Below are 21,188 nucleotides of genomic sequence, written 5' to 3'. Positions count from 1 at the left end.
CCCACGAAGAGTTCATTACAGCAGGGAAGGAGCAGCAATGGGGGATGTCTGGAGCTCACCAGGGTGCCACTAGTCACGGAAAGCGGTCATCACAGGCCACCTCACAGGACACAGTGTCAGGGGCACAGTGGCAGCAGCGTGGTGCCAGTCCTGTCAAATGCACACCTGGGTTTCCTCAGAACCCGGCATAATCTACAAAACAACTTCCCCAGAGTCTGAAGGAACCCCAGGAGGGCAAAAGGACCAGAGGGCACACAGGTTTTCACACCAACAGGGTCCAGTGTAGACTCAGGACGAACCCTCTGGCCATCAAGGACACTGCTGGGACAGCGGGTGAGAACCATGCGTGGTCTGAAGTGAAGCATACAGGCGTCTGCCTGTAGCTGAGTGGATACCTAAGTTTGCAAACACCCAGTAGACAGTTCTAAAACAAGAGAGGTGTTCCCTTCATGCGGAGAAACTAAATGTTACCAAAGGGTGGAAGCCAGACTCTGTCCTGTGCAGGGTCCACTGGACACAGCTTCCAAGAGGATGGAGGTCAGAGAGCAAACCAAAATCAGGACATAACGCTGCCTCAGACTCTCCAGTTTTCCCACTTCCCAACTTTCAGAAAAATGTGTTCTTGGGGACACACCCAAATTTATTGCTTCAAGCACCTCTGGGGAGGACTGGGCGTGAGTATTTAGAATAAGGACCCCCCCTCAGAGCACTGGGTTCACCCCAGCTGTGCCCAGCAGCCCACCCTGCCACCTGTCAACCAGCGGATTTGGCATGAGTAAGGAAACAGTGCGCCTCCCTTCAAGCACGGCACTGCCACCTGCTGGACATTTGTGGTAAATCTCCACACTGACACAGCAGTAGGGGCTGAACAGCGACCAGCAGAATCCTAACCAGGGTTTGGAGATTGGTCTCTAAGGAAGGTAGTAAGAAAGAATGAGGCTACTAGTGTGGGCCCTATGCCACAACCAGAAATCCTTCAAAGAAGACTGGCCAATGGGGCCAGATGCCTCAGTGATTAAGAGCATTGGCTGCTCCTCCAGAGGACCAGGGTTTGGTTCCTAGCATTAACATAACCATCAGTAACTCTAGTTCCAGGGGACCTAGCACCAACCACCCACTTCTGACCCACTTCTGGCAGTGCATGCACACGATGCACATACATACACACATACACACACACATACATACACATATGCACACATATGCATGCATACATATATACATACATACATACACACACAAACATACATACACATAAAACATGCAGGCAAAACACTCATACACATAAAATACAATATGTAAGTCTAAAAAGGGGGGAGCTGGCCAAAACACAGACACACAGAGGACATCCACGTGAGGTCATGTGGGGAGGGTGACATGCATGGGTCCATCACTAATGGCATACAGGCATTGTAGAAAATGTCTCATGGAGTCTCTTGCATTTGGCTGCCTTAAGAGCTCTGTGACTTTCTGAGGACACAGAGCCCCCTTCCCAGGCCACCTAGGAAGCATGAGTTTCTATTTCCGGCTGCCCACACTGAGCAAAACTCACTCCAGGGACAGTATGAGGAAAGGATCCCATACTCATGGTGCAGACACACTCATAGGGTATGCGAGTAAGTGGGAGTCGGAAAGAGCCATTAGGAGCTGGCCTCTTGGCCAAGCACCTGTCTTCTCCCTGAGCATCTTGCCTGGGTTGGACCCTGCACACTGCAGGCTTCACGGTGGCTGTACCTGTACTGGGGGCAGGAGTGGAAAAAAAAAGAACTGAAAACTCTCAGGTCCCACCTGACACCCATGAGCAGTAGGAATGGATTTGGTTTAGTTTCTTTAATGAGGGTGTGTGTGTGTGTGTGGAGTGTGTGAAGTGGTGAGTGTGGTGTGAGTGTGGTGTGTGTATGTGGAGTGTGTGTAGGGTGTGTGTGTGTAGAGTGTATGTGTATTTAAAATTTAAATAAAACAAATGTTTTTAAAAAGGTAAGTGTTTGCAGATGTGATTTGAACAAGAGCTCTAGCCATTTCAGGCACAAGGCACTGGCTTCGGAACAGGCAGTCGAGAGACAGCTCAGACCCCCAGGGAGCTGACCAGGCGTTTGCCATGTGTGCTAGCAGGAGGTGGCTCCAGGGCCAGCAGGAGAAAGCAGCTGTCTACACGCCAGGATGCTACAATTGACAGAGGTGCTACTCAGAGGAACCAGCTTCAAATCTCCACGAGGTCCAGAATTAGTCCAGGGAGATCCCGACAAAACCCACCCGCCCCGTGCACTTTCTTCCTCCCAAACACTGTTGTATTCAGAATGGTTTCTGCTCGAGAGGTCTGAAAGGGAGATGGAGAAGCTAGCGGAATAAGACAAGGCAGGGATGTACTTAGTTCAGCCAACTGCTTGCTCTGTGACCTTAGCCAAGTTACTAACCCTCTCTGAGCCTGCTAATTCACATGTTGACAGGAACAGGAAGCAGTTTGCTGGAGTTGCCTTGAGGATATACAAAGAAGGCAAGTTTGGCTGGGTAAGTGTGAACTGTGGCTAGGGCAGCATTTGGCTGGGTAAGTGTGAACTGTGGCTAGGGCAGCGTTTGGCTGGGTAAGTGTGAACTGTGGCTAGGAGCATAACCTAGGAGGTGTTGGCTCTGTCTCCTACTCCTGCCATGTCTGTGCAGGGTCAGTCAGTTGTCACCCTGTTTAACAGGCGCAGCAGCCTACAGTTAAAAGAGACAAAAAAGCCAGGTAGAAACGTCACCTCTGGTTCTTTCGTAGAACATAGCTTTGCCAGGCTACTCAGAAACTGACCACTAGAGGGCAGTCCAAACCCTGGAGCTGAGCTGAGAAAAGGTAATAGGATTCAGGCAGGATTCAAGAGCACTACAGTCTGGGGGTTGAGGGACTGAAGTACTGAAAAGTCTGGGTGGCAATAAAACGACAAAACTCTCAATCCAGACCCAGGATGGAACTTGCCATCTGCGGGTCCCAGAAACCAGCAACGGCCAGGGGCCCACAGCCAAGGACCAGAGTCGCATGGTTTAGATGAAAGGCCAGGCATGTAAGTGTGATGTCACTGGACTGTGAAGAGGAGCTGACCCCATGGGGTGAGGGGCAAGAAGGCTGGACAAAGGGTGGGGGAAGCAGGGAGGAGATGGTAAAGACGATGCCGTAAGTGTGCTAGGCAGAGGTGCCACTGCCACCCATCACCCATCCCCTGCTCCAGGACACATGTGCCTGCTGGTGACGGTATGAGACGGGGAAGTACTATCACACGGGGACACAGGGTACACATACCTATACCCTACATGTGCACACGCGTGCGTGGGAGTGGGGCATGTGTGCACGTGTTTAGTTATGTGACTTAAAATATGTCTGTCCTGGCCAGCTTCCCTCATGTATCAGGGAGTCTCTGTTCACACCTGGATCCAGGCATCAGGACACTGAGTGGGTAACAGGAGTCATGGATGCTCTGCCAGATACATTCATGGCTGTGTGAACAATAGGTGGGCAGGCACCTGAGGTGCAATGGAATCCCCAGTCAGTGGTAAGGGAGGGCAAACCAGGAGACTCATGAGGCTCCCGCAGTACTGCAGAGACAAACAAGCAGGCAATGTGAACAGGTGGGGGCCAGTCCAGGGAGACAGCTGGGTGGGAAGCTACCGTCAGCCTTGCCCAGCACTGCGGAAGGGCTCAAGAGGGACGAGACTGAGCACCCGGCTGAAGGCTGCCCATCACCCTAGCCCAGGGAATAGAGGAGAAGCAGTAGGAATTGAGAGGAAAGAAGGGAGCAGGTGGACAAGCGCCTACACTATTTCTCAGGGCTGTAAAAGTCAGGGTTCTCCTAAGAGACCGAACTGCTAGGGTGCACATGTCTGTACACAGTCTATTCTCCATATCTGTGAGCTCTGTCACCTATGGATTCTCTGGCCATGGATAGAAACACTTGGGGAAAATTAGCATATGTATAAAACATACATGGACTTCCTTTTCTTCTTGTCCCTAAACATGGTAGAACCACTGTTCTCAAAGAACTCACATCATCCAGGTTATTATAAATCATGCCTGTAATCCTAGCCCTGGGAAGCCGAGGCAGGAGGATTGCCTAAAGTTCGAGGACAGCTTGAACTATGCAGTGAGTTCCAGGATACCTTAGGCCAGGGATTGAGACCTTGTCTCAGGAAGACCAAAACTGAAAATATCAAGTCACCTTGAGACGGCTAAACATGCTTGGAGGGATGTGTATGTTACGTGTAAATGCCACACTGTGTCACAGAAGGGTTCAGGGCATCTCGGAAATCCTGGGATGTGACCCCTGACGTTCCTGAGAGATAATTGTACTTGGAAATGTATATATGGAGGAACACAGAGAGAATTTAAATACCTAAAATCATGTTTTATAGAGTTGGTTTCCATAGTGACGGGGCAGTCGGTGAGGTCTGCAGGGAAGGTGGAAGCTTGGTGGGGGGCTGATGCTGCAGCTGGAGCCTGAACGGCATCTGGGGTGGAGCTGGGTTTTTCTAGGTACCTCAGACTTCCCACAAATGAGCCTGCGCTGATGAACAGTCTCCAGCTCACGTGGAGGGCCGCCTCCATGCTTAAAGTCTACTGTCTAACCCCCATCCCATCTTATAGCACACTGTCAGAGCAATTCTATCAGCATCTGGTACCACGTCCCAGCCGTCTGTCATGGAGAGAGTCCGTCCTTCATAAAGTAAGCACAGGGCTAGCAGCCAGTCTCACATCAGGCACATGAACAAGACAGTCATTATATTTGCTGCTCTGAGGTCCCCACCCAGTGTGGGCTTGGGGTTCCAGCAGCAGTATCAAAGAGTTCCACTCAACCCGTGCAGGCTCGGGACCTTTTCCAGGCTGTGGGGCTCCACATCCACAGGAGACAGGCCAGATGCGGGCAGGTCCTGCAGGACCTTCTTTCCTCTCTGCTACAGTCGGCAGCCCTAGGCCTTGAACATCTCTGGGTGGGCATGCAACCCCTCCTTCCAGGAGGGGCAAGTGTGAAAGGTGGCACAGGCATCGACAGACTGATGGAAGAACCATGGTAGACAACCAATCAAAGCCAAGTGAGACTATCCCAGGCTCCCTCCCTTGACCTGCCTGCCTGCCTGCCTGCCTGCCCAGACCCTTCCTCCAATCAGATCAAAAGCCTTGAATTCAGGCTATAAACCCCAGCTTTAGAGAACTTGGACCATTTCTTCCTGCACCTGGCTCACGAGAGGCTGCCCTTCTAGAACCATCAGGTGGATTTTGTTTCTTGCTAGGGTCATGAGACTCACACCTTCTAGCCCCACAGTGACAAGGTCACAGTTGTCCCATGCTCAGCTTCACGGTTACAAGGTAATGTCTGAAAACCTCTGAAAACCTCATGCCTTGCTTGAGGAAATCAGACGTCGTCCTGGGTTACCTGGAACCTTCTTTGCCACGTTCCTAGGGTATCAGGGCCTAAAGAGCTCATAGACCATGAGGAGGGATGTACACTCTTAGCCCCTCCCCCACTCTAGGTGACTTGCTGTAGACACACAGCAGCCTCACACGAAAACCCAGTTTCTCTTGGAAGTGGGAAATGGCCGTCTCTAGGTAAATGTGTTAGCACATAAATGCTGATGACTAACATAAATTTTTCAGGACCTTGGGGTGGATCATCCAAGATACCAGAAGGGGCCTGATGCTCGGTCGCTCTGTGGTCTGGGTCTGGCATCATAGGAAGGGGGAGCTCAGCAGTGGCTCTGGCGAGCAGAGGCACAGCCATACCTGGTGGATCTCATGCCAGCCATTCTCGTCCTTGCAGCACACGGAGGCATGCTCATGGAGAAGGAGCTCGCAGCAGTAAGGGTCACCCCCCACAATGGCCGTGTGATACAGCGGTGTGAGTCCATAGCTGTCCTTATAGTCTGGGGAGGCTCCGAGCTCCAGGAGGGTCTAGGGAAAGAGTTGAAAGTCATCACTGGTCTCATGCATGGAACAAATTGAAGACACCCATGGATCACGTTCCCATTGACCAAGCTGACATATCGCGCCTGGATACCTGATGTTACCCCTGACACACAGAACTGGAGAGTCCTAACTGCTGACTGGAAGTGACAGGTGATACTCAGGGATGCGGGAACGGTCTGCACCTAGAGGAGAGATAGTGTGCAACTGCCATGTCTCAACAGGGTCCTCCTGGTGCCTAGAGCCTGGCATCCCAGGAGACAGCTGTGGAGAGCCATCAAGGCTGCATTTACTAAAGAGAGCCACAGCATTTGGAGTAACACACAGGACAGTGGAACCCCAGTGAGTCAAGGGGTAGAGAGCCTCTGGAGTAGGGTCAGGAAGATGCGGGCTTCTCAGAAGCCTGTAGGAAGGCAGAGTTGAGGTGAAGTTGGGAGGGAAGAAATGAGAGGAAAGCTTCCATCTCAGATCAGTCTGCAGCCAGGGGACCTGGCTTCCTCGCTGGGCTCTGGTGGAAAGCAGGCTGGAGCCACATTCTCTCTGGACAAGGCTGCATGCTCTGCTAGACAGGGCAAGGGGCAAAGATGTGGGGGGAAGGAATAAAGGAAGATGGGGTGAATGCTGCCTGGCAGAGGCAAAAAGATGGGCATTGGGAAGATGGGGTGGGAAAGTTGGGCATGGGAAGATGGGCATGCGAAGATGGATATGGGAAGATAGAGTGGGGAAGATGGACAGCAAGGAAGACAGGCATGGAGGGACATGGGCCTGGAAAGATAGGTGTGGGAAAATGTAGTGGGGAGGTAGCCATGGGGAAGATGGGTGTAGAGCATATGCCACATGGAAATTCAGGAGAAGATGTGGCTGGCCACAGCTGCCTGCTTCTGAGAGATGCAATGCAGGGGACATCAAGGCTGTCATATTACTCATGGGTTTGAGGTCTCCTCTGAGGGTCAGCAATAAGGTTTAGCACCAACTCATTTTTTAGAAACATGAGCCTTTCCGTGGAGTAGAGGGGACAAGCTGGCTTAAGGCACTGAGTTCTAGAAGCAGCTACATTACAGAAGGGGCAGGAGCACCTGACACTCAACTGCCCTTCTGAGCTCCAGTGGGAACAGAAGTGGGCACAGGGAACATGGTCCCTGGGGAAGAAGGACAGGTCAGGGGACCAGATAAAGGAATCTGTTACCCACACAAGACAGATTCAGGACATACCTTCAGGGCAATCTGGTTCCTCATCCGGGCAGCCTTGTGAAGGGCGGTCATCCCATCCCTGGCACGGAAGTCCAAATGTGCACCCCCATTTCTGAGAACTTTGATGACCTCCATGGAGTCATTGAGCTGCGCAGCCAGGGTCAGGGGCGTCTCTGAGGGAACCAAACACAAAGGTTTCAGAACAAATACCCAGAGAAGGAGGCCAAGACCCCTGAGTGCTCAGCCACATGAGGGTCCTCAAACACGAGCAGCTCCTTCCGTGAGCCTACGGCCCCCTAGAGTCCGCACAGTCTGGAGCACTCAGACGACCCATGGCCATGACGGGAACATGGGATCACATGCAAATGGAAACAGTAGCAGCAGGGTCTCCACAGTGCAGGCCTTGGTGCCATGAACCCTGGAGAGCCCTGCCATGCTCACTGAGGACAGAAGCCTGGGCACCGTTCTTACATGTCCCTCACAGGAACTCAGACACGGCTAGGCCAGCACCATTTGTCTTTCTGATTCATGACACACACAGACCATGTGTGGCTGTCAGGAACTAGGCTGCAAGGCTCCCATGTAAATAAGGACTGGAGTCCTCTGGGTGCCACAGAGCACCAGGACAACATACAAGTTACTGTGACACGGAGAGACAACACTCTAGAGCAGTGGTTCTCAACCTTCCTAATGCTGAGACCCTTTCATACAGCTCCTCATGCTGTGCTGACGCCAGCCATATTATTTCATTGCTACTTCATTGCTGTAATTTTGCTACCGTTATGAACTGTAATGTAAATATCTGATATGCGACCCCAAGGGGAGTCATGACCCACAAGTTGAGAACCACCGCTATTGAATCTCCAGATCAAGGCAGAGGAAGAAGCTCAGTGGGAGAGTATTTGCTACACAACATGAGGACCTGAGTTTGAGTCCTCGGCACCCAAATAAAAGCTGAGTGCAGGTGAGCATGTCTGTCACCCTAGCAGAGATAAGTAGATTTCCAAGGGCTCACCACCCAGCCAGTCCAGCCAGAACAGTGAGCCTCAGGTTATGGGAAAGCTGGTCCCACTCAGGTGTTTGCAACACAATGTCTTGAAAATGTTCCTCATTTTTCATGTGTTAAGATTTCCTTGATTTTTAAAACACTTTACAACTTTGACATGTACACCCAAGCAGATGGCTGGTACTCCAAACTTGGATCACTTGACCTTAAAGTTATATACACCATCACCCTAGAAATACCCTGGGAGTGTTGTAGGCAGAAAACAACCAGGATGTATTTCAAGAGGCATCAGCAGGAAGGGAAGGAGGTAGGACCCTGGTGGGTCAGCTGAGAGCTCCGGCCTGACTGCAGGGATCTAGGACACCAGGGAGGGCAAGGTGGAGATGTAAGGGCTCAGAGCAGCTGCTGGGAGCTCAGGATACAAAGTGGCAGCTGGAGGGTGCATGCGTGCATGTGTGTGTGTGTTTGTCTGTGCACGTGCATGTGAGTGCGTGTGTGTGCACGTGGGGGGAGTGTCTGCACGTGTGTGTCTGTGCACGTGCATGCAAGTGTGTGTGTGCGTGCATGTGTATGAGTATGTATGTGCATGTGTGTGTGTGTGTGTATGCGTGGGGGGTGTCTGCACGTGTGTGTCTGTGCACGTGCATGCAAGTGTGTGTGTGCATGCATGTGTATGAGTATGTGTGTGCATGAGTATGTGCGTGTGTGTCATGGGAGAGGTCCCAGAAATCAAGCATCTGGAGGGGTGACTCCTCCCGTGTCAGGCAACAACTATGGTAGTGAAAACCAGTCCTCCTCTTAAGGGTTGGCTGACCATTAGCAGGGTTCTTAAAACACTGATTTAGGAGGCTGAGGGGTCCCAGGATGGAAAATCTAACACAGAGAGGAATGATGCATGTATCACAATGTGGTGACTGAACGTGGGGTACACAAGCTGACCTGAAAAAAAAAGTCGAATGTAAGATGCAGAATAAATAAGACATGGGGAACAGCTTTTTAGTTTGAGCTCAGAGGCCACAGTGTCAGCAAGCTGCTTTTCTGTGAACACAGCCAACCCCAGCATCAGGAAACACTTGCCTCTCGATATCAGCTGTCACCATCATCATCAGAGCAGCTGGTGCTGATGTTGACAAGAGACCCCCGAGGTCAGGCTGGTGGACATTCTCCCATATGATTAGGGGAAGGGAGGGTCATCAGACCCAGATGTGAGATCCAGCTGTACCCACCTGGCTTTCCCTGCCAGGCATATGTAATTCTACCCAGCTACATGTGGTCTCTTCTAAGGTACTAGAGCAGTGGTTCTCAACCTTTGGGCCAAGACCCCATTCACAGGGGTCACCTAAGACCACTAGAAATACAGATATTGGCATTGCAGTTCAAAACAGCAGCAGAATTAGCTGTGAAGTAGTATCAAGAATAATCCTATGGTTGGGGGCACCACGACATGAGGAAGTGTATTAAAGGGTTGCAGTGTCAGGAAGGGTGAGAACCGCTGTGCTAGAGAATACAAATGGAAAGTTAATGAAGGGGCCTCTATCTATGCAGATAAGGGGATATTGCCCATTTGGGGGGTGGAACTTTGCAGTAATACAACTGTTTTAGGGTCACCCACACTCCTATAAGTAACCCTTCACCAAGGCTTCTGTGAGTGACCTCTCACCCAGACTACAATGACTGTCCCTCACCTATGCTCCTGTGAATGTCCCCTCACCTATGCTCTTGTGAGTGTCCCCTCACTGTGGCCCTGTAGCTAAGCCTGACTAAATCATTGGTCTGGGCTAGTCTTGGAGTTGTTTCTTTATTCTGCTCTATCCAGAGCAAACAGAAGTTCATCCATGTCTTTGCAAAGGAAGTTAATGCAATGCACAGATTGAAAATAACAACAATAAAATATAGCCAAGAAATAACACAGTGTGAGAGTGGTTTTCACAGCGTCCATGAATCAGGTCTTATAAACAAGCTAGAGATGACACAGGCTGCCAGAGGATGTGCAGGGGTTATGTGGGACTAGAGCATCCCTCGAGCTCAAACCTGAGGAATCCTACAGCCCATCCCTCATAGATATGGAGGGACACATGCACCAAGCAAAACCCACATAGAGATTGACTAAGCAATAAACGGCGGCAGGAGGAACAATTTCACAGACAGACACAAACCTCCACTCCCTTTAGGAGGCAGGACATAACCCTCTCCCCCGCTCCTTATCAGTGGGCTGCGCCAACTGAGCCCCTTCCCAAAGGCACTGTATGGGATGGGCTCAGCTGGTGACTCTCAGGAAGAAAGGCCGCAGACAGGGCCATGCTAGAAGGTCTAAGTCAGCACCCCAGAAATCAGGCAGGCTGATGGTAGGAGCCCTCCATAAAAGGAAGATAGAGGCTTCACCGCCTTCATGCTCCTCCCCAGCCCCACACTCATTCATGTTTATGAGATCTGGGTCCAGTCGAGAAGAAAATCCTCGACAAATGTGCACGGAGGGGCACCTGAATAAACATCAGCCAGTTTCAAGGCCGTCAAGCTCACCACCAAGAGAACAAGCCCAAGCAACTGCCGAAGCCACGCGGCCTACAGAGACACAACAAGTAAAGATGGCGCAGGCCCTCTAACATACCCAGACAGGAAGAAAACGTTTTAGGAAAATGATGCATGGGCTTTGTAACACTCCCATGGAGAAAAGAGTTCAATGGTGGCAAAATAAGCCACCCTGATTTCAGATGTTAGCAATGGGTGAGCGGTCAGCAGACACTCCCTAAGCCAAAGCTAGTCTAAGAAAGGCTTATTTAAAATAATGAACAGCAGCAGCAGCAGCAACAAACACCTGAGGGCCAGAGAGATGGCTCTGCGGTTAAGAACACTGTCTGGAATTTGGTTCCTAGCAGCCCTATCAGGTAACTCACAACTACCTGTAACTCTGTTCCAGGAGGTCCCATGCATTCTGTTGGTCTCTCCGGGCACTCCTCCCATACACACATACTAACACACATACACATAAATAAAACTTTTAAAGTTAAAAGAAAAAAACCTCTCAAGGCTCTTACTTAGGGTTAGGGACTTAATAGCTCTGTAAAAATCATTGTTACTCACAGACTTAGAGAAAATATTTCCAAAACCAAACACAAGTATACGAGCGGCACCTATCCAATCTGCAAAGAGAACTTGTAAACTTGATAAATTACCCTCAGAGTGGGTGAGATACCTGAACAGAAACCTCAACAAAGAGAAGGGACAGATGCTGAGTGACACATGAAAGAAGTGCACTCCCACCTCAAGGGGGCGCTGCAGGGGTCAGGCTGCAGGCACTCAGAAGAGTCAGACACAAAACACTGAGTCTTTAAACCACAGAGGATAGATGGTCCTGCTCCCTCATACTGACACAGATGAGACAGGGTGCAGCCACGTAGGGCATCTCAAAGGACAGTTCAGCAGTCTTAAAAAACAAAGCACAAAGGGGTCAGAGAAGGTGATTCAGCAATTGAGAGCACTGACTGCTCTTCTAGAGAACCTGGGTTTGATTCCCAGTCACTACACTGTTCTGGGTAGTTTTACGTTACCTTGACACAAGTTAAAATATTTGAGAAGAGGGAGCCTCAATTAAGAAGTCCCCTCCATATTAGATCAGGCTGTAGGTAAGCTCATAGGGCATTTTCTTAATTAGCGATTGATTGGGGAGGGTTCAGCCCATTGTTGGTGGTGCTGTTCCTGGTCTAGTGGCCCTGGGTTCTGTTAGGAAGCAGGCTGAAGAAGCCATGAGGAGCAAGTCAGTAAGCAGCACCCCTCTGCTGTGGGAGATGATGTATGCTGTGAATGTGTTTTATTGCCATTAATAAAGAAGCTGATTTCAGTCAATGGCTTAACAGAGTAAAGCCAGGCTAGAAGAGACATATAGAGAGAGAAAGCAAAGTCAATGAGAAGCCATGTAGTTGCCACTGGAGACAGATGTTTGGAGCCTGCCAAAACTTTGTCGGTAGGACACGACCTTGTGGTGATGCACAGATTAATAGAGATGGGTTAGTTTAGGATATAAGAGCTAGCTAGCAATATGATTAAGTATTGGCCAAACAGTATTGCAAATGATATAGTTTCTAAGTGATTATTTCATGTCAGGACAGACAGGAAATGAACTAGTGGCCTCCCCCAACAAATCCTACTATACCTCTCCATAGCCTCTGCATCAGCTCTTGCCTCCAGGTCCCTACCTGTTTGAGTTCCTGTCTTGATTGCCTTTGAAGATGAACAGTGATGTGGAAGTGTAAGCTGAATAAACTTCCCTCCCCAAACTGCTTTTTGGTCATGGTGTTTCATCATAGCGATAGAAACCTTAAGACACACACAAAGGCTCACAACTGTCTGTAACTCCAGTTCTAAGAGATCTGATGCCTTCTTTTAAGCCTCCACTGGCACTACACACAGGAGGCACACACAGGCAAAACACCCATCCACAGGGAATAAAATAACTGTAACTATTAAAAAAAAACCCACATTTTACCCAGTCACACTAGAGCTCTAAGAGTTTCCACAAATGAGTTGAAAATAAATGTCCAAGCTGGGTATGGCAGCACGCACTTGTTTTTCAGAGGCTGAGGCAGGAGGATTGCTTTGAGTCTAAGCCAGCCTGAACTATTGAGTAGGACTTTGTCTCAAAAAAATAAAAAAAAAATAAAAGAAAAAGGAAAGAGGAAAGGAAAACATATGTTTATAATTGCTAAAAACTATAGCATCTTCTCTCAATCCTGAGTAAATAGATTGAAAAAAAAACCCATTGAATGGGAAGCATATTATTCAGGACTATGAAGAATTGAACTGGGCCAATGAAATGGCTCAGCAAGTAAAGTGCTTGCAGAGAAAACCTGAGAACCTGAGTTCAATTCCCAGAACCGACATGAAAGTGGAAGGTGAGAAATGACTCCACAGAGTTGTCCTCTGACCTCCACATATGTGCAGGGCACAGACACACACACATCAACACACAATTAAATAAACAAAGAGACAAGCAGACACAGTGGAAACTTCGGCACAGGCTGTGAGGGGATGAAGCCAGTCTGACAACAACATACCGCTTGGTTCCCACACTGGCGTTCTAGGAAAGGAAGAGATGAAGACAGGGAAATAGGTGGCCGTGACTTAGAGGAGACGATGGCCAAACACAAGAGGTGTTTAGATAGTAATGGGATCCCAGATAACTCCTGATGGTGGGTACAGGAATCACATTCTTGGCAGACCCCACAGAATGTGTGGCACCCAAGAGTAGCCCTAGAATAAACCCTGGGCCTTGGCTGTAACAAACACATCACACGAGTACCATTTGTTAGTGAGAGGGAGGGTGTGGGGCGTGTGGGAATGATCCACACTCAGAGCTAGAGGTGTTTAATTGATTCCTTTGAGACATGGTCTCGTTTCTCTGGCTAGCTTCCAAGTTGCTATACAGCTGAAGATGGCCGTGAACTCCTGATCGAGTGTTGGGATCGCAGGTAGGTGCCACCATACCTGACTTTAGGCAGTAGTTGGACTGGAACCCAACACCTCAGGCAGACAGGCTGTGTCTATATGCTCTGCCTCTGAGCTATGTTCCACTGCCCAGTATGATTTTTCTGTGAGCTTCAAACTGGTTCTCTACAGACTGTAGACCCAATCCCAGGCTCATTTCCATCCAGACTGCCTTCCCTGGTCCACCTTCCACATTTGATGGACCTTATCTTCTCCTAGCTTGTGCACTTGGTGAGCTTCCCACGCTCCCTTGGAAGCAGGCGCATAAAGAAAGAAGGATTGCAAAATAACTGGGCACCGTGTCTGGGCCTAACAACAGGCCTCTTTATTAGAGCTCCAAGGACTACCCAGACGCACCCAACTAACTGGAGGTGGGTATTTCTGAACCGGCGGCAGGCTGCCTTCATTTGTGTACCTCTCGCTGTCTGCAGACTCAGGTTTATAAGGTCTCACAACCCCATTCCCTCCAGACACAGCAATTCCTGGGATATTGATCACGTGCTGAGATTCATTGTGTGCCAGTCAAGACACCAACCATAAGTCATCAGACAGGCTCCCTCCACTCCCCCAAGCCACAGAGCTCCATGTAAAGGCAAGCAGAATGTCCACAAAGCTTCTAATTGGGCCGTGTGGGAGCTGTACGGGGCTCCCCAGGAGTCCACCACAGTCGAGTGTGGGCGGAAACAGTGCCTCTCAAGGATGATAAAGAACTTAGTTAGAGGACACCCCACCCCCAGGCTGACAGCCCTGGAGCATCTCTGCTCGCAACCTCTCTCTCACTTGCTGGGCTGCTTGGGAGTTTTGTCAACTTGACACAAGCTAGAGTTGTCTAGGAAGAGGAAACCTCACTTGAGAAAATGCCTCCATAAGACAGGCCTATGGACAAGCCTGTGGTACATTTTCTTGATTAATTGTTGATGTGGGAAGACCCAGACCACTATGGGAGGTGCCACCCCTGGGCTGGTGGTCCTAGATGCTATAAGAAGGCAGGCTGGGTAACGCATGGGGAACAAGGCAGTGGGCAGCACTCCTCCGTGGCTTCTGCTTCAGTTCCTGCCTCCAGGTTCCTGCCCTGACTCCCCTTCACAGTGGACTAGGAGTATAAGCTGAAATGAACCCTGTCCTCCCCAAGCTGCTTCTGGTCACGGGGTTTGTCACATCAACAGCAAGCAGACTAGGACTGGCAGATGGTAACCAGGTCCGAAAAGGGAGTCCAGATGAGCAAGGTGGCCCTATAGATGCAGCAGGTCAAGGGGCTGTGCTATTCGGGGCCTTTCCTGGAGGTTTTGGGTGCACAGCAGGTTTCCAGTGTCATTAACTAGCTGTCTTTCTCTCACCTGACCATCCCGCAAGCTCAGAAACCACAGCATACAGGGAAGTGATGGACTAGATCCCTAGGGCCGTCAGTGTGGCAGCCTTTCCAGGGCGTGGAGCTGTCATCCATCTGATCCCAGAGGTCCCACCATGGCAGAGAGAGACCCAAGGACTCCTCCACTAGGGAAGAAGTCTTCGATCTTCTCTTCATGTTACTTGATGAAATTTATGCTTCCAGCAGCTATGGACATCCGCTATTGTTGACAGACTGCGTGGTTTGAAGTGGCGGGTCACCCCTCCAGGATTCTGAGTTCACTTGCATGTCACTCCATCCACAATGGCTGCTGCCCCAACTATGGCTGCCCAGTGCCACTGACTCGAGGATGCAGAGCTGAGGCCGGGGCTGGTGGCTTATCTTGGTCTCAAGAAAAGCTGAATTGGACTCATAGAAAGCAAAGGTGTCCGGTGTGCAGCCAGTGTGCTGTTCAGGGAGCGACTCAGAGAGTCACCAAACCCAGATTGGAGCTTCCAAAATGTGGTAGGAATAAGCAAAGTCTGTGAGAGACAAGCACCTGTCTGGAGCAAAAGTGTAGGGGCTGGGGAGAGGGCTCTGTTGGTAGTGTTTGTTGTGCAAATACGAGGATCTAAGTTCAGATCCCCTGAACCTACAGGAAAAGCCAGGCATAGCGGCATCCACTTATAATCCCACTGCGGGGGAGGCAGAGCCAGGTGGACCCTCGGGGCTCACCAGCCAGCTAACCTAGCCTCACTCGGGAGCACCAGGCCAGTGAGACAGTGAGAGACCTTGTCTCAGAGAAAGGGGGTGTGGACACCTCCAGAAAGACACAAGGTTGCCCTTTGCCCTCTATAGACACCTTACACCAGCACCTACACACACACACACACACACACCACCACCACCACCACCACCACAACAACAACAAAACTACAAATAATGATTTCTTTCAAACCCAAGCCTTCTGTGGGTGAGGTAAGGGAGGGTTTCTAGAATCGTGCCCCCCACGGTATGTCTGCTGCACTCTGCAGCCCCCTCTGGCTGGTACTGCCTTTGCTGGTAAGCCTAGAACAGCCACCCTTGACCAGGAACCACTTAGCATATCGGCTACTTTTTTCCTGGTTTGCTCGTTTTTTATCAGCTAACCTCCAGACTGAGCTGCAGATGCCCAGCTGTCTGTTGGTGCCCACAGAGGACAAAGTCTAGGGCCCCTGGGATGCCAAGAGTCCCACAGATGTAAAGATGATCTTCTTCCTCTTTCTCCTCGCTCTCTTCCTCCTCCTTATTCTTTCTTTTTTTTCAGACAGAGTACATCTCTGTGACAGTTCTGGCCATCCTGGAATTTACTTTGTAGACAAGGTTGACCTTGAACCTGCCTCTGCTTCCCAAGTGCTGGGATTAAAGGAGCACCACAAGTCCCTTCGATAAAACCATGTCATATTTTACTTTTAATCATCTCTAGATTATTCTATGACCAATGGATTCAACTGAGCAGTGAGTAGCTTTCAGTCTGCTTCATTAGGGGACAATAATAGGAGAGAAAAGCCTGAATGCATTCAGGACAGATACATTTTTGTTTTTCTTTTTCTTGTCAATCCCTGCATAGTTGAATCAAGAGTTTCATGGAATATGAGACCCACAGATACAAGGCCGACCGTATTTCAGAGAACACAGAATAATAATCACTTGTGGGCTCAGGGCTCTGCACTCCGGGTCTCTCCTACTCAATGCTAAGGGCATAGAATTTCTTGGAATTTCTCTAAGTACCAGCTCCTTGCCCATCATTACTGCCTCTTTTCTAGCTCCAGGTGGGGCTCAGAGAAGGCTCCACATGCAACCTCTGCTTCAAAACAGTCAGTGTCAACTGGGGAGTCCAGTCAGGGTCTGGCCTGGAATGACAGCTGCTTCGAAACCCAGAACTAGAGACACTGATGTAAAAAGGGATGGGGGCAAAGGAGCCGTGGCTCCCTTCAAAAGACAAATACGCTGAGAATAAATGACGTACAGCCATGATAAAAGCAGGTACCAGACAGTCAGGACTCTTGAGGTCGTGGGAAGCATCCTGAAACCACAATGCACATAAACTCCACCTTCTTCCCCAGGAGCTTCTACCCTGGGCTAGGGCCAGCTCTTCCAGGCACAACCTCCTCTCGGGTCCCCTAGCCAGGGCCACTAGTGAGTTTTTCTCCTGGTATCTTAGATGCCATCTTTATCCTCAGAAATGAGCCCTCTTCCAGTTTTCATGCTGCTCACAGAAAAACCCAAAGAAACTCAGGAGCAAAGAGCGACCCAGCCCCCCATCAGGGCTAAGATAAGGCTATGCCAGCTAGACCAGCACCCAGTGGGGGCCACCTCAGCCTAAGGGGTCAGTCAGGCTGCCCCAAATGGCAAACAAGATCCACACTTTATAAGACACCTCCATATCTTGTGTGCATGGTAATTTTGAGGTGTGACAAGAAGGCACACGGGAGCCAGCAGTGGACTTGGGTTGTCCTGTTAGGAAAGGGAGAGAAAGAGGACCAAAGGGAGGTAAAAGTACCCTGCCGCTAAGGTCAAGTATCTCCTGCATCTCCCAGATCACACACCAAGCCAAATAGACCCAAGCTGCTGTGGAGAGTCCCTTGCCTTCTGCCTGCCACTTCAGCCATATCCCACGGCCACAATGTTCACCAGGGCTGCCGCCAAGCTCCACCCATTGAAACCAGGAGATACTAGCAACACGGGAAGGCACTTTGGGTTGTCCTAACTGGGGAAGCTACTGGCCTCTAGAAAGACCGTGGCAGGACTCCACGAAGTCGAGGTCTACCCCACAGCAAGAACAGTCAGACCAAGTGTTGGCGGTGCAGAGCTGAGAGCCCTCTCCCCTGCCTGTGCAGCTTTCTCCCAAGGAGATTTCAAGCCTAAGGAACTCAGCATCCAGCAGGGAGCATGAGACAAGTGTGAGCACCTGCCTGTCTGTGAAAAAGCCTGCACCCAGGCAAAGGGAAAGCCCCAAACATGCTGCAGTGCTGCTGGTTAGCACATCCAGCTAGGGGGCTCTGCCGGAGACCCTGGGGTCAACAGGCAACAGCCCACACATGTATAGCATCCATTCGCTCTCCCCTTTCCTAAAATTTATGCACAGAGCACCTACTGTGTGCATGCATTGATCTGGAGGCTCAGACTGCAAGGAGAAAAACACGGGCCTTCAGAGCAGAAGTTACATGAATGAGGAGCCACTTCAGAGCCAGATGAAAGCCAGGACAGCGGGAGAGATGAAGAGTCACGGTAACCTGAACTCGCGCCTCACCAGAGGCACGCCTCACAAGTGTAGAATGAAGACTTCCTGCATGGCCACCCACCTCCAGTCTCCAGGTCATGGAAATTGGGATCCAGGCCTCTGTCCAGCAGCTTGACCAGCTTCTCCACTGAGCGATGCTGAGTGTGGTCCATAAACTTCTTCAGATTGGTCTGGAAAAGAATGAAACAGAAATGACTTGGTGAAAAATGTATTTATAAAGAGCAGGGGACGTGGCTCAGTGGGCAGAGAACTTGCCTGGCATGCATGAGGCTTAAGCCTAGTACTGCACAAACTGGGTTTGCTGGCGCACACCGTTAGTGGCAGCACTCAGAGGATTAGGCAGGAGAATCAGAGGTTCAAGGTCATCCTTAGCTCCTTAGTGATTTCAAATCCAGATTGGACTGCCTAAGGAAAGAAGGAGGGAAGAAGAGAGGGAGGGAGGGATCTTTATAGACTAAGAAAAGACTGTCCACTAGGAGGCACTAGTCTCCTCTGTGCAGGGCACTGCTGACCCCAAGACTCACATCGGACCAATACTGGGGGCAACAAACACACAGCCAACATCATAGGCCTGTCCTGGATGAAAGTTTCAGAAACTTAGCTGTTCACCACCTCTGTACCAAGGTCTCAATGTCTGTCCCTCCATAATGCACACAGTGAACTGTAATCCCCGAATAACAGTGCTAGAGATCTCTGGTCATTAGGGTGGAGCCCCGATGAGTGGGGTTCATAGCCATCTAAAGAGGTCCCAGAGAGCTCATTCTACCACCACTGACAGCCATAACCTGGACACCAGGAAATCCAAATTCTCACTGTGGTGTCAGACAGCCAAGAGCTCTGGAGCTGTGGGAACACCAGTCTGCCTATTGTTTTTAAGCAGGAGCGGGTTCCACATTTGGGGACGAGATGCTCTCCCAGGAAGAGAGCAATAACCTGGGGCAGGGTGACAACTGATAGTCTCCAGGCCCTGCTCAGACCCTCCACTCCATTCCCAGAAAGGAAGCGCCTGAGGTCTCATCTGTAAAAAGGAGACTGCTGAACCCCACCCCATTAATCCCAGAGCAAAATCAGTGACACCTGCCCTGGGGGACACCTAGTCCATTCCTCAGGAGATCACACAGGTCACCACCGAACCTCAGCCTCCCCAAGCCTGGTAGCCTGGCCACAGATCCGGAAGAACCCAGCATCTCTCTTGGGTCCCACCCTCATCCCGATTCACAGTTTTCACAACACAGGATAGAAGCACTGTGGTTTTTCATTTGATGATGTGCCTAGGCCTTCCAGGCACCTGCCATGGGCTAGATTCCCATCCGAACACCTTACAGTCTGGTTCTGGAACAAATTTCCAAAACCTGGAGTGTCATTTAAACCGTGGCTCAAGGAAACTTTTCTTTAGATTCACAAGTATCTGTATCTACACGTTAAATAACAGCAGCAATAATAAAAACAGAAATCCTCAGATGCTGGGGTCAGCCACATCCGTGTGGATTCCAGGATCAGGGCAGAAAATACGTAAGGAAAGCCTGGACCATACTTGGCTAGAACACAGCTGAGAAGCACAGTGGGGAGGGAAATACCAAGGACAGGGAACCAAGTGATGCGCATCTGCCAGCTACCAATAGATAATGTAAGCATAAAATTAGAACAATGTTGGTCAGAGAGGCCATAGAGGCCCTTAAAACAGTACAGGTGGTTGCCCTCTGTCTTGGTTGTTAATCAGAACTAGACGATGAGATCCTAGGGCTTGTTGCATGATACACAGAAACCAAGCTGGACCTGAGCTGGGCACTTCCTCCTAGGCAGCTAGCTTTCATGATTCTAAAAGGTTATGAAATAGCCTTATCTAGGGCAAGATAAGGCACCAACGGTCTTTCTGAGCTATAAATTCTATGAACCATGATGTCAATCTTCTGGGCAATAGAATCATAGTAGCATAACAGTTATGGGAATAACCAACCACTCCCTGGTTGGCTCTGAGGCCCACTCCACAGTAGGAATCCAAGCCTAGTGCTGTAAACTATGACAAAAACACATGGCGGGGCAGTCGCCAGCCCTAGGAAGGAAATACTATAGCTTTACTAAATTGACATAGCATCAAGTTATCCATTTGGGCCCATAAACCAGTGTTTCTCAACCTGTGGGTCACAAGACCCCAGAGAGCAATGACCAAGGGGTCGCCTGTGACTATCAGAAAACAACGATATTTACATTATGATTCATAACAGTAGTTATGAAGCAGCAACGAAAATAATTTTATGATTGGTGGTTCACCACAGATGGGAAACTGTATTAAAGGGATGCAGAGTTAGAAAGGTTGAGAACCACTGCACAAATAATGCTTCTCCCAGTCTTAATCAGAGAAGCCCTTCCTTGTGACTGCACAGCTGCTGAGAATGAGTAACTGCTTGCTCACTGCTCAGCCCGAAATGAGACGTTAGCACTATCCCCTCTAAGGCTCAGGGAACATTACGGAAGAATGGGAGGAAAGAATGTAAGAGCTGGAAGATAGGGAGAAGGGCTGCACAGTGCCATCTCCTGGGAAGGCACAAACATTACAGCCTTGAACTCGCAGCTGTGGATGCGTGCACTGGGTCAGGACAACAGTGGGTCAGGCATGGACGGAAGAGGGGCTCTGGCCGACCCCTCATTGCTACGCTATTTGCAGATACTTTCAAGGAAATGAGGGAGTCACTGGCTTTAGACGTGAATCCTCCGGTGACCACCCCACCAGGCTCCAGTGGATAGACTTCACCCACTGGTCATACAGATGGTCCTAGAGGAACGAGATTGGCAGGGAGTATGGGGCTGAAAGGGATGAGGGGGAGAGAAGAGAGGACTGTAGAGCAAGGAGAGAAGAGAGGACTGTAGAGCAAGGAGAGAAGAGAGGACTGTAGAGCAAGGAGAGAAGAGAGGACTGTAGAGCAAGGAGAGAAGAGAGGACTGTAGAGCAAGGAGAGAAGAGAGGACTGTAGAG

The 21,188-nt window shown here is 50.0% G+C and overlaps 1 protein-coding gene across 8 annotated transcripts in view; it reads right to left on the bottom strand.

Moving 5' to 3' along the window:
- The window catches only part of Shank2 (SH3 and multiple ankyrin repeat domains 2), a 443,257-nt gene that overhangs the window by 344,206 nt on the left and 77,863 nt on the right, over positions 1 to 21,188 (bottom strand). For all 8 annotated transcript variants that reach the window (XM_075972893.1, XM_075972896.1, XM_075972898.1 and 5 more), the window contains exons 6-8: positions 18,276 to 18,384; positions 7,139 to 7,290; positions 5,747 to 5,914 (exon numbers count right to left, since the gene is read on the bottom strand). In XM_075972893.1, coding sequence (XP_075829008.1) covers positions 5,747 to 5,914; positions 7,139 to 7,290; positions 18,276 to 18,384 — 429 coding nt within the window. The remainder of the gene's footprint in view (positions 1 to 5,746; positions 5,915 to 7,138; positions 7,291 to 18,275; positions 18,385 to 21,188) is intronic.

Source organism: Microtus pennsylvanicus, chromosome 5, assembly GCF_037038515.1.
Source record: "Microtus pennsylvanicus isolate mMicPen1 chromosome 5, mMicPen1.hap1, whole genome shotgun sequence".
Classification (NCBI taxonomy): domain Eukaryota; kingdom Metazoa; phylum Chordata; class Mammalia; order Rodentia; family Cricetidae; genus Microtus; species Microtus pennsylvanicus.
This window is presented reverse-complemented; position numbering and strand designations above follow the sequence as displayed.